The 12,427-nt window shown below is 40.3% G+C and overlaps 1 protein-coding gene across 1 annotated transcript in view; it reads right to left on the reverse strand.

Annotated features, from left to right (window-relative positions):
• Positions 1–4,472: 4,472 nt before the first annotated feature.
• Positions 4,473–12,427, reverse strand: part of LOC124577803 (probable nuclear hormone receptor HR3) — a 38,528-nt gene continuing 30,573 nt past the window's right edge. The window contains exons 10-11 of the mRNA XM_047131223.1: positions 4,626–4,807; positions 4,473–4,547 (exon numbers count right to left, since the gene is read on the reverse strand). Coding sequence (XP_046987179.1) covers positions 4,473–4,547; positions 4,626–4,807 — 257 coding nt within the window. The remainder of the gene's footprint in view (positions 4,548–4,625; positions 4,808–12,427) is intronic.

Consider the following 12,427-nt stretch of genomic DNA (forward strand, 5'->3'; position numbering starts at 1 on the left):
AAACTAAAAATGTGGAGGGCCCAGCCATAATCATATTTTAACAGAACATATCCTATCACATTTTTTAAATGAATATCATAAATTAAAATTTTCTGCCACAATTGCTGGTATGGATTATGTGGAAATTTTACATGAAACCTTTAGGCAACATTGGAAGGCAAATGAAGTTGTGTTACAAAGTGTCATCTCATCTCATATACTGTTATATGCTAGTTTTGTAGTTCATGCACACTAATTCACCATAATATTAAACATGTTAGTGTGCTATACTTCCACATGTAATTAGCACTGCAATGTGTTCTTGGAAATATATTTAAGAGAAAAATCAATGGATTCACTGATTTAATACTCATTACTTGTGTTTTATGTGGCACACAGACTGGAGTCACACCATGAAACTAAGATTCCAGTGGATGGAGTATCCTAGAATAGCCTACGCATAACTTTGTGGCACCTTTCGATAATTGTATAAGTGACTTCTGTTACTGAAAATGAAAAATAATAGCTTGGATGTAAGCAAGATGATGGTACAATAGAAACAGAATGTACATGTGATTGTGCAAAAACTCCAAGAAGAAGAGTGTCTTGCTCTCTTTAGCCTTTACACATGTCAACAACTTGTGTGTTCTCTCCAGAACACTGTACTCAAACCAACATAGTGACACTCCATCACAAAGGGCAATAACAGTGAACTGAAACAGTAGAAAGAATGCAGAACACTTTTTAATAACGAACTTTGTGGAAATATAATTTAAAAAATGTGGATAATACTCAGGTCATATTGAAAGAATGAGCCCCAATAGACTCTCAACCAAATTATGCAATTACTTTTCTAAACAAATAATCAGTAATTCAGGGGTCAAAAAATCAGAATGGATGTATATGAAGAATGAAGAAAATGTAGAGGAGAAGGAAGAAAATCAATAGTTGAAACTAATGTGGTCCATAGTGGCTATTACAAACAACAACAACAACAATAATAATGTAAGGCTGTCATTGCAATAAGTCTAACATCGGAATTTTAAGGAAAAACATCACTAATTTTACACTACATATTTCCCTTTATCCATCTAATGCTGGCTTAGACATCACAAAAAACTGGAACAATTGGGAAACTTAGAAATGAGAAATAATTTTATCTCTAAGACTGAGGAATCTGTACAGCTATCTCTGTTTTAAAATATACTACTAAGAAAAATAATGTTATCAGTTGCCTGTGGCTTGAAAGATTTGCAATAGTCCAGGATTATTTGCTCCACAGCAAAGACACTCTTCTCTGATGGTGTGTTGCATGATGGAAAGAAGTAATATAACATTCACCTGCTTCAAAAGATAGGGATATGTGCTTTTGTCTGTGAAAGCAAACTATTATGTCATTCCATGCCATAAACTGAATTTTTTCATTGATAAACATCACTGTTTCATCCTCAGAGTGCTGATATCTGTTTTAGATTCGCCTTGTGGTGAGTCATGCTATTCATTGGAATATCTATCACATTTCTGTTTCTTTATGGGAACTTTGGATATAGTATTTACCTTTCATTTGATCTGTGGACACTTTCTTGCTATTTATTTCCTAAATTTGTGGATCATTTCAAGTTCTGATATTTAGCATTTTAATATATTACAAGAGTGTGTGTTTCTGTTGATTCCCATTTATATATCAAAAGCAGTTTTTCTGAAGCCTTCAAATTAATTGAAACTGGAGTCTCACCTTCACCCCTTTCCAGAAATGAGATTAGTTTCAATGTCTACTACAGATACAAATTAAGGGTGTGTGTTTTTAGAAGTTTCAAGACCATAGCAGGCATTGGTAAATAGAATTATGAAGCTTCATTGTGTCTTTCAATATTTTTTTTAATAGAGGTAATTAAATCAGCTTCATTTTTCTTGTACAAAGTAGCCAAAACTTGGAACCACTATGGACTAATGAGGTGTATTATGTCTAGTTAGCTGCAATAGGTGTCCATTTCATCTTTCACCAACCTTTGTCAACAATGCTGAATGTTATCTCTTTCCAAAACTTAACGAGATCCTATTGATCCCTGCAGCTCACTACTCTAGCACAGTACCGAGGATGTGTGTTAAGCATGAAAGTCCATTACACGGGTGAGCTGCTGTTACAACATTTGGACTTCTATTTGTAACAAATGGACAGTTTTCAATGGTTCCAAATAAACCAAACACTGAGAATATCTTCAGCAGCTCCACATCAATATTCTCTCTGTTTCTCTCTCGTCCTCTATTTTTTTTTTCTTTTTTTTAATCACTGGTGTACTACACTCAGTCACCAAGTTTTCTCTTTTCACTGTTAGTTATTTAATGTGCAGCCACTCTCATATAGTTGTTAGTGCCCCTTCTACACATCCGAAAATTTGTTTTACCTCTCTCAAAACAGTTTCATGTAGAAGATTGGTGGTTTTCTGTAAATTCCTTGAATTTATAACTGGATAAGTTTGCATGTCCTTAGCAGTCACTGCCTCGTATTTGGCTTCCACATCAATAACAGAGGGTGCTGTTTCAACAAAACCACCTCCATTTGCAAATTCAAAGGTAAAATGTCTTTACTGAAGAGGTTGACAAGTTTTTCTTTGTTGCATCTTCCATTAAATTTATAAAGAGTTAAGGAATTTTGACATCTCACCTAGAGTAAGCAACCTTAGTTTAGCGTTCACTGCAAGAGTATGTAAAAAATCCACTATATCCTTAATTTTCTCCTTAGCATCAAAACATTACCCAAACTACTGACAAATCAACAGTCAGAATTTTTTGTTGTTGTTTAGTGTACAGTCACCTTGCTTCACCTTGAACAGAATAAAATCCACATTATTATTTTATTAATGTACTCTCAGTAGTCTTAACTCTGATGCACACTGCTGTGGCCGCACACTTCGGACATCGTAGCGCCTATCTGTTCACAGAGCCTGCAGAACAGCTTCACCAGAGTTTGCAGCTAGCCTAGAAACAACTTTGCTATGCCAGGCATGTGATCACAAATAGTTCTGGCATATACATTTGCCAATGGGCTTTATAAGGTGGCACACTGCCGGCAAAAGGTAGTTCAATGCATCGCTCAGAAGAATACGGAGCTGCCGCCACGGCCAGATGCCTCTTCCACCTGGCCAATCTCTTGGTATAGTCGACGAACCTCTTGACATTGTAGAACTGTTTGTGTTCACTCCCCATGAAGCAGTGGGTCTTTTTTATTATTAGTATTATTACTACTATTATTTGTGTCTATCTGCAGTTGGGATTGAGTCAGTTGTTCTTTTGGATATTGTATTATTGTTTCGTTTTGGTGAGTCCAATAAGTTATTTTTGGTCTAGTGTTTTCTACATTTCTATTTTGCCAGTGCAGATACTTCACAAACTTTAATCACCCAAGTGCTACAAAGAATTAATGGAGAGTGGCAGACTTCACATTATCTACAATGCAGGTAGCCACTGGCCAGGGATGTTATCCATCACATGCTTCACAATTAGCACAAATTAGTGCATGTAAAACACTTGTAACCAGGAGATAAGAAAGAAAACAGATTTCTTTGGAAAAATTCCACGAATACCTTTAGACTTTGGCAACCTTTACGTTCAGTTTGCAATGTCACTTCATGTAGAAGACTTCACTAATCACATGTAATGTAAGCAGACCAAAATTTTAGTATTTACCTTTAACTACAAAATAATTATTAGTACTGTGTATATTTATAGATATACACATGGATATCCACATTGGTACAGGTTTCTAGCTGAAAATACTGACTGCAGACATCCACACAGACTAATTATTACAAATGTATGTTTCAACCAACTTAATGTGTTCTGTATGGACTACCCACTGACTTGTTTTGCTGTATCTTGTGCAGGCCACCTATCATTATAATCACAGATATTTCCCCTGTGTCTCTGAACAGCAGCAGTCCTCTTAAAAGACATGTGCATCTTCAAGCGTTCTGCAAGAAAACTGCCAACCAAACAAGTTGTGCTCTTATTGATCCACTTCAGTGGCTAGGTGGATGGTACATGTCACTGGTTCTCACCAGATCATCGCACATCGAGCAATGCCTGGTACATTATGTATGATGCAACAGCACTGCCACAGGCATTCCATACGAAATTGCTGTAATTACTTTACATCCAAGGCTTTTCGGCTAAATACAAATTATACTTCTTATTTGTTTTTCTATGATGCAAAATGCAGTAAATCCAAACTACAAACAGTTAAGAACAATTTTTGTATAGTTTTTCACACTATAATAATTAACACCATGACAAGTGAAGGGTCCATTTCAGGGTGCCTCAAGACTTTCATTTCTCACAAAATATGTGGAAAATTGCAATGGGATGCACAGAGATTATAGTATGTTGACAGATTCCTAAAATATAGGGTAAGAAAGCTGATGCACTGTTCAGCTGTAAAAAAGAAATAATACAGCATACAGCACCTCATAAGAATATCAAGACCCTTCCTAAGATTACTCAGCAATACTTCCACGCAAATGGTAGTTTATTTTCTTATATTCACTAGCAATTTGGCACCAGATTTCACACTTACATAAAATATGATAACACAAATTTGTAAAAATGGCTGTTGAAATAATGACTGTATCACAACATTCACTTCAGACTTGGGAATAAAAACAGTGTAACACAAACCTGAGTGTGGCTATCTTGGCGAGCATAGCATCACAGACAGTGACATCTCCCTTGATGGGCACAGCATGATTCCGATCCAACTCTAAGCGCAGTGCTCTCAACACTGCTTGACTCAGTCGGCTGATTTCAGCCAAACCTTTAAGGCCTGGGCGATCTAAAATTGCAAAAAGATTAGTACTAACATGTTTTATGGCACATGGTATTTGGGAAATAAAGTGCTGTAGGTCGCCAATAAGCTCCAAAATGATGTACAAAAAGAGTTATCAAAATTAAGCGACCCTAATATGACATGACTTAGTCTCAATTTAATTAGACCTTAATATTCAATATAATTAATATTTTCATGAAGTGTTCTTAACCAAGTTTGTTCCCTGGTGCTAAGTTATTCTTCTCTCTCTCTCTCTCTCTCTCTCTCTCTCTCTCTCTCTCTCTCTCTCTCTCTCTCTCTCTCTCTCTCTCCCTCTCTCTCTCTCTCTCTCCATCCATCCATCCATCCCATCCACATCCATCCAACCACATTATCCTAGTTTAGCACCCAGTACCCTGAGCGATCTAAGGGGTTGTGTTGAGAGATGAGGAGGTAGCGAGGAGGAGGTGCGGGGAGGGGGGTGGGGGAGAATGGCTGACAGCAGGGAGGGAGAGGCAGCTATGGAACAGGGTAGTTTATGCTAATTTAATCCTATGTCTCCTGAGCATGTACATAGTCTGAATTCAGAACAAAGTTTGCCTACTCTGAATAAAAATGATAATATAAAAGATTAACATCCCCTGGATTAAAGGAAAGCATACATATCATCCAAAAATAGTGTAGGAAGAACTATATGTTTATTACAAAGGGAAGAGCTATGGTTCATGAAGAAGAAACACTCAACACAGTGATACAGAACTATGCACAGTAAGTAGAATGTCTGTGTTGTACATGTTGTGTGGCAGATTATAGGTCCAATGTAAGGTCACAAGATGCATGCAGAAGTCTTGTCGGCGTATGTGTACCTAAGAAGTGCCACATGTATGCAGGCTACCTAGGCTATGGTGTAGCACCCTGATCCTCGTATCAAATCCCAAGTGGCATCCAGTCAGTCATGTGGCACTTCAGTTTACAAAACCACTAAGACTTTTACAGAAATGGTTAATGGAATGTTGGCAGTTTGGAATGAGTTCAATTCTGCAGAAAGCCTATTTCTTCCGTATCTCACTTCACCCAAACCAGGACCCATAAAATGTCAATTTTTTGTCTTAATAATGAGGTCACTAAGACTGTAACTGGGTCTTGTGGTCAGAAACCGCAGTGGAAAAAAGAATTTCCAAACTGAAGCTGATCAAAAACAGGCTTCAAAGCTTAGAAGCTGAAAATGTCTCATGATGGTGGAATAGCCACAGTTCATTGGATTTACCAGTTCTTGAACACACTGACACGAATGAGAGTGGATTAATGTGTATAAATGATGCTCATCAAACTAAGGTCTTCCTGAATGGGGAGAATCAAAATTCCTGGCTGACTCCACTGCTGTCACCACTCTATAAGACTCAAACAGAATAATATGTTGGAAACATTCTGATTTGTCTACTCAGCATTCCATTTTCTGGCATCCACAGCTCTGCTCACTATCTCCAAATGACAAAATGACAATATGTAAATGCAAATAACAACAGTGAACTATAAATAAAAACTGACAATCAGTAAACAACCTATAGCTACCAGAATGCCAACATGCGAAACAAAAATGCTATGAATGTATGCACTAAACTGATATAAAACCTCTGATGTACAACACTCCATTCTCACAAAACAGTTCACATCATAGGTGTAGCTTCATAACTGAAGATTCACTCAAGGATACAACACAACATAGAAGAAAAATGGGTTGCATTGATGATGGTTTGTAGTAATTTGTATTTGAACATCTCATGCCAGATTATTACACCTCATTATATTAATCATACTCCATTGATCCCACAGAAAGGAATCTCTGGGATGCGGCAAAAAGGGAAGAATGTTGGTTTTATTTAAAAAACAATCCAATGACATCAATTAACATTATGAAATATCATAATATTACAGTTAAAATATTGATTATACTATAACCCAGTAGATACATAAATATTAATTGTTTCTGTGAAGATACTCTTCAATGGAGTAAAAGAAGTAGCCCAACAAATTCAGTCCTTAATTCCAATAAATTACCCACAAAGCAGTAAGTGTACCTTGGCATGTTGTTGTAAACATATGTAGTCATGTATTGTGATTCATTTCTGTAGAAATGTTAAGCCTGCGAATTCTTTATAGAAAGTGTTTTTTTCTTCTTTACCTTAGGCTTCACCTGTGTACACATACGTCACAAACTGCACACATCTGATCTTCCTCCCTCTCTCTCTCTCTCTGTGTCCATCTTCTTCTCCTTCTCTCTATTCGTATCCTCTTCACCCTCCATCTGTCCATGTACTACTCCACCCTCGCTCTGCCTGTGTCCTCCTCCACCCTCCCTCTGTCCACCTCCCCCACTCCCCTTCTCTCTCTGTCCTTCTACCCCAACCCCCTCCATCTGTCCATCTGTCCATCTGTCCATCTGTCCATCTGCCCATCTGCCCATCTGCCCATCTGCCCCCTCCCCTACCCCTCTCTTCCCTCCCCTCCCCCCCCCCCCCACTTCTCTGTCTCTCTCTAATGTTATCACCACCAAACCCCAGTAGGAGTTAGGTGATTCTTAGTACTTCTTTCCACACAATGAGTTATATGACTACCAAATTTAGTTGAAACACACACACACACACACACACACACACACACACACACACACACACACACACACACTCCTGGAAATGGAAAAAAGAACACATTGACACCGGTGTGTCAGACCCACCATACTTGCTCCGGACACTGCGAGAGGGCTGTACAAGCAATGATCACACGCACGGCACAGCGGACACACCAGGAACCGCGGTGTTGGCCGTCGAATGGCGCTAGCTGCGCAGCATTTGTGCACCGCCGCCGTCAGTGTCAGCCAGTTTGCCGTGGCATACGGAGCTCCATAGCAGTCTAACACTGGTAGCATGCCGCGACAGCGTGGACGTGAACCGTATGTGCAGTTGACGGACTTTGAGCGAGGGCGTATAGTGGGCATGCGGGAGGCTGGGTGGACGTACCGCCGAATTGCTCAACACGTGGGGCGTGAGGTCTCCACAGTACATCGATGTTGTCGCCAGTGGTCGGCGGAAGGTGCACGTGCCCGTCGACCTGGGACCGGACCGCAGCGACGCACAGATGCACGCCAAGACCGTATTACTTCGAGCAGATAGTTAGAGAACCAACTCGTGAAGCTAACGTTTTAGACCTCATAGCAACAAATAGACCGGAACTTTTCGACTCCGTGAATGTAGAAGAGGGTATCAGTGATCATATGTCAGTGGTTGCATCAATGACCACAAGTGTAATAAGAAATGCCAAGAAAGGAAGGAAAATATATTTGCTTAACAAGAGTGATAGGGCACAAATCGCAGAATATCTGAGTGACCACCATCAAACGTTCATTTCTGAGGAAGAGGATGTGGAACAAAAATGGAAAAAATTCAGAAACATCATCCAGTACGCCTTAGATAAGTTCGTACCGACTAAGGTCCAAAGCGAGGGGAAAGATCCACCGTGGTATAACAATCATGTACGAAAGGTACTACGGAAACAAAGAAAGCTTCATCATAGGTTTAAGAGTAGTCGAATCACAGCTGATAAGGAAAAGCTGAACGAAGCGAAAAAGAGCGTAAAGAGAGCAATGAGAGAAGCATTCAACGAATTCGAACATAAAACATTGGCAAACAATCTAAACAAGAACCCTAAAAAGTTTTGGTCATATGTAAAATCGGTAAGCGGATCTAAATCCCCTATTCAGTCACTCGTTGACCACGATGGCACCGAAACAGAGGACGACCGAAGAAAGGCAGAAATACTGAATTCAGTGTTCCGAAACTGTTTCACTGCGGAAAATCTTAACACGGTCCCTGACTTCAGCCGTCGCACGGACGCCAAAATGGAAAATATCGAAATAAACGATATCGGAATTGAAAAACAACTGCTATCACTTAGTAGCGGAAAAGCATCCGGACCAGACGAGATACCCTTAAGATTCTACAGTGATTATGCTAAAGAACTTGCCCCCTTTCTATCAGCAATTTATCGTAGATCGCTGGAAGAACGTAAAGTACCTAGCGACTGGAAGAAAGCGCAGGTCGTTCCCATTTTCAAGAAGGGTCATAAATAAGATGCGAATAATTATAGGCCTATTTCGCTTACGTCAATCTGTTGTAGAATAATGGAACATGTCTTGTGTTCTCGTATTATGACGTTCTTAGATAATACAAATCTCCTTCATCATAACCAACATGGATTCCGCAAACAGAGATCATGTGAAACTCAGCTCGCCCTATTTGCCCAAGAAATTCACAGTGCCGTAGACACTGGCGAGCAGATTGATGCCATATTCCTGGACTTCAGGAAGGCATTTGATACGGTTCCGCACTTACGTTTAGTGAAAAAAATACGAGCTTATGGAATATCGGACCAGGTTTGTGATTGGATTCAGGATTTCCTAGAAGAAAGAACACAACATGTCATTCTTAACGGTTCAAAATCTGCAGATGTAGAGGTAATTTCGGGAGTACCGCAGGGAAGAGTGATAGGACCTTTATTGTTTACAATATACATAAATGACTTAGTTGACAACATCGGTAGCTCCGTGAGGCTATTTGCAGATGACACGGTTGTCTACAAGAAAGTAGCAACATCAGAAGACTCGTACGTACTCCAGGAGGACCTGCAGAGGATTAATGCATGGTGCGACAGCTGGCAGCTTTCCCTAAACGTAGATAAATGTAATATAATGCGCATACATAGGGGCAGAAATCCATTCCAGTACGATTATGCCATAGGTGGTAAATCATTGGAAGCGGTAACGACCGTAAAATACTTAGGAGTTACTATCCGGAGCGATGTGAAGTGGAATGACCACATAAAACAAATAGTGGGAAAAGCAGGCGCCAGGTTGAGATTCATAGGAAGAATTCTAAGAAAATGTGACTCATCGACGAAAGAAGTAGCTTACAAAACGCTTGTTCGTCCGATTCTTGAGTATTGCTCATCAGTATGGGACCCTTACCAGGTTGGATTAATAGAAGAGATAGACATGATCCAGCGAAAAGCAGCGCGATTCATCATGGGGACATTTAGTCAGCGCGAGAGCATTACGGAGATGCTGAACAAGCTCCAGTGGCGGACACTTCAAGAAAGGCGTTACGCAATACGGAGAGGTTTATTATCGAAATTACGAGAGAGCACATTCCGGGAAGAGATGGGCAACATATTACTACCGCCCACATATATCTCGCGTAATGATCACAACGAAAAGATCCGAGAAATTAGAGCAAATACGGAGACTTACAAGCAGTCGTTCTTCCCACGCACAATTCGTGAATGGAACAGGGAAGGGGGGATCAGATAGTGGTACAATAAGTACCCTCCGTCACACACCGTAAGGTGGCTCGCGGAGTGTAGATGTAGATGTAGATGTAGATGTAGGATCCTACACAGTGCCGTAGGGGACCGCACCGCCACTTCCCAGCAAATTAGGGACACTGTTGCTCCTGGGGTATCGGCGAGGACCATTCGCAACCGTCTCCATGAAGCTGGGCTACGGTCCCGCACACCGTTAGGCCGTCTTCCGCTCACGCCCCCAACATCGTGCAGCCCACCTCCAGTGGTGTCGCGACAGGCGTGAATGGAGGGACGAATGGAGACGTGTCGTCTTCAGCGATGAGAGTCGCTTCTGCCTTGGCGCCAATGATGGTCGTATGCGTGTTTGGCGCCGTGCAGGTGAGCGCCACAATCAGGACTGCATACGACCGAGGCACACAGGGCCAACACCCGGCATCATGGTGTGGGGAGCGATCTCCTACACTGGCCGTACACCACTGGTGATCGTCGAGGGGACACTGAATAGTGCACGGTACATCCAAACCGTCATTGAACCCATCGTTCTACCATTCCTAGACCGGCAAGGGAACTTGCTGTTCCAACAGGATAATGCACGTCCGCATGTATCCCGTGCCACCCAACATGCTCTAGAAGGTGTAAGTCAACTACCCTGGCCAGCAAGATCTCCGGATCTGTCCCCCATTGAGCATGTTTGGGACTGGATGAAGCGTCGTCTCACGCGGTCTGCACGTCCAGCACGAACGCTGGTCCAACTGAGGCGCCAGGTGGAAATGGCATGGCAAGCCGTTCCACAGGACTATATCCAGCATCTCTACGATCGTCTCCATGGGAGAATAGCAGCCTGCATTGCTGCAAAAGGTGGATATACACTGTACTAGTGCCGACATTGTGCATGCTCTGTTGCCTGTGTCTATGTGCCTGTGGTTCTGTCAGTGTGATCATGTGATGTATCTGACCCCAGGAATGTGTCAATAAAGTTTCCCCTTCCTGGGACAATGAATTCACGGTGTTCTTATTTCAATTTCCAGGAGTGTACACACACACACACACACACACACACACACACACACACACACACACACATATATATATATATATATATATATATATATATATATATATATATATATATATATGCAAGAATATTTATAACATTATAATACATATAGATTATATTTATACTTCTCACTACTTTTTAGAAACTACAGATATTGTTAATAACAGTGGACATTAGCGAATGTATGCATTATGAAACAACTGTTAAAATATTAAGTTTTCTTAAATAAGGTCCTTGTAGGATGTTCCACAACTAATACAAGATACAGTTCTTTTAATATACTTCTGTGTTCTGAAATTAGAGGATGTTTCGCATACACCATAAGCACTATGTCAAGTATTGTGTGGGAACTAGGACTTGATATTTTTAAAAATATCAGGAATCCGATACATCTATACTTTATAAAATATCATTATTGACTCTTAATATATAAAAAAGTATGGATATGTCAATGGAAATATATCAACATATCTGCCTATAAAAACATTGGCTGCACGTTGTAAATATACAGCAGGTTTTAGAGCTGTATATTTACACACAGATTTATTATTAGATATTCTGCACATCGACAAGCTACCAGCATGCCTACTCCTCTCAGAGCAAGAATTGAAAGAAAACAATGTACACTCATGCTCGGCGTAACCACTTTGCTAACAATGGTAACTCCATGTAAGTGGCACAATAAAAGGTGTCTGATGGGTCTGTTGCTAGACTTAGTCACATATCAGATTTGGCAGGAATACTTCAAGTCTACTTTCCTGTCTTTTTCTTTGTGTCAACAGCAATGACTTGGCAGTTGCAGTGTCAAAATTGCATACTGACGCTAAACGTTGCATTTTCTGTTGGTAGCGCTGAGCACCAATTACATCACCTTTTGCCCTCACATGTTTTCACCCACAGAGAAGACCAGTCTTGTCATTTAGATTTTTTTCATCTTTTTCAGCAACTGTTTTTGAAGAATGCTGATGCTTGGAAATCTTGTTATTCCATTCACATCACCCCCCCCCCCCCCCCCAGTGCAATCTTTTGTGCCATATATACTTGCTTCACACAGTCAAAAGAGAAAGACTGGGTGTGATGAAAGCTTGAAAATTAGTAAGACTCCTTCACTCACTGAAAGGAAAATTATGTTGTTCTACAACTTTGAAAGAACAACGTCAAATATTTACCAAAAATTGTGCAAAAATATAATATAAAGTAAAAATATTAGCACTTGATATTGACAAAAATCAATA

This window comes from Schistocerca americana, unplaced genomic scaffold, assembly GCF_021461395.2.
Source record: "Schistocerca americana isolate TAMUIC-IGC-003095 unplaced genomic scaffold, iqSchAmer2.1 HiC_scaffold_268, whole genome shotgun sequence".
Taxonomy (NCBI): Eukaryota; Metazoa; Arthropoda; class Insecta; order Orthoptera; family Acrididae; genus Schistocerca; species Schistocerca americana.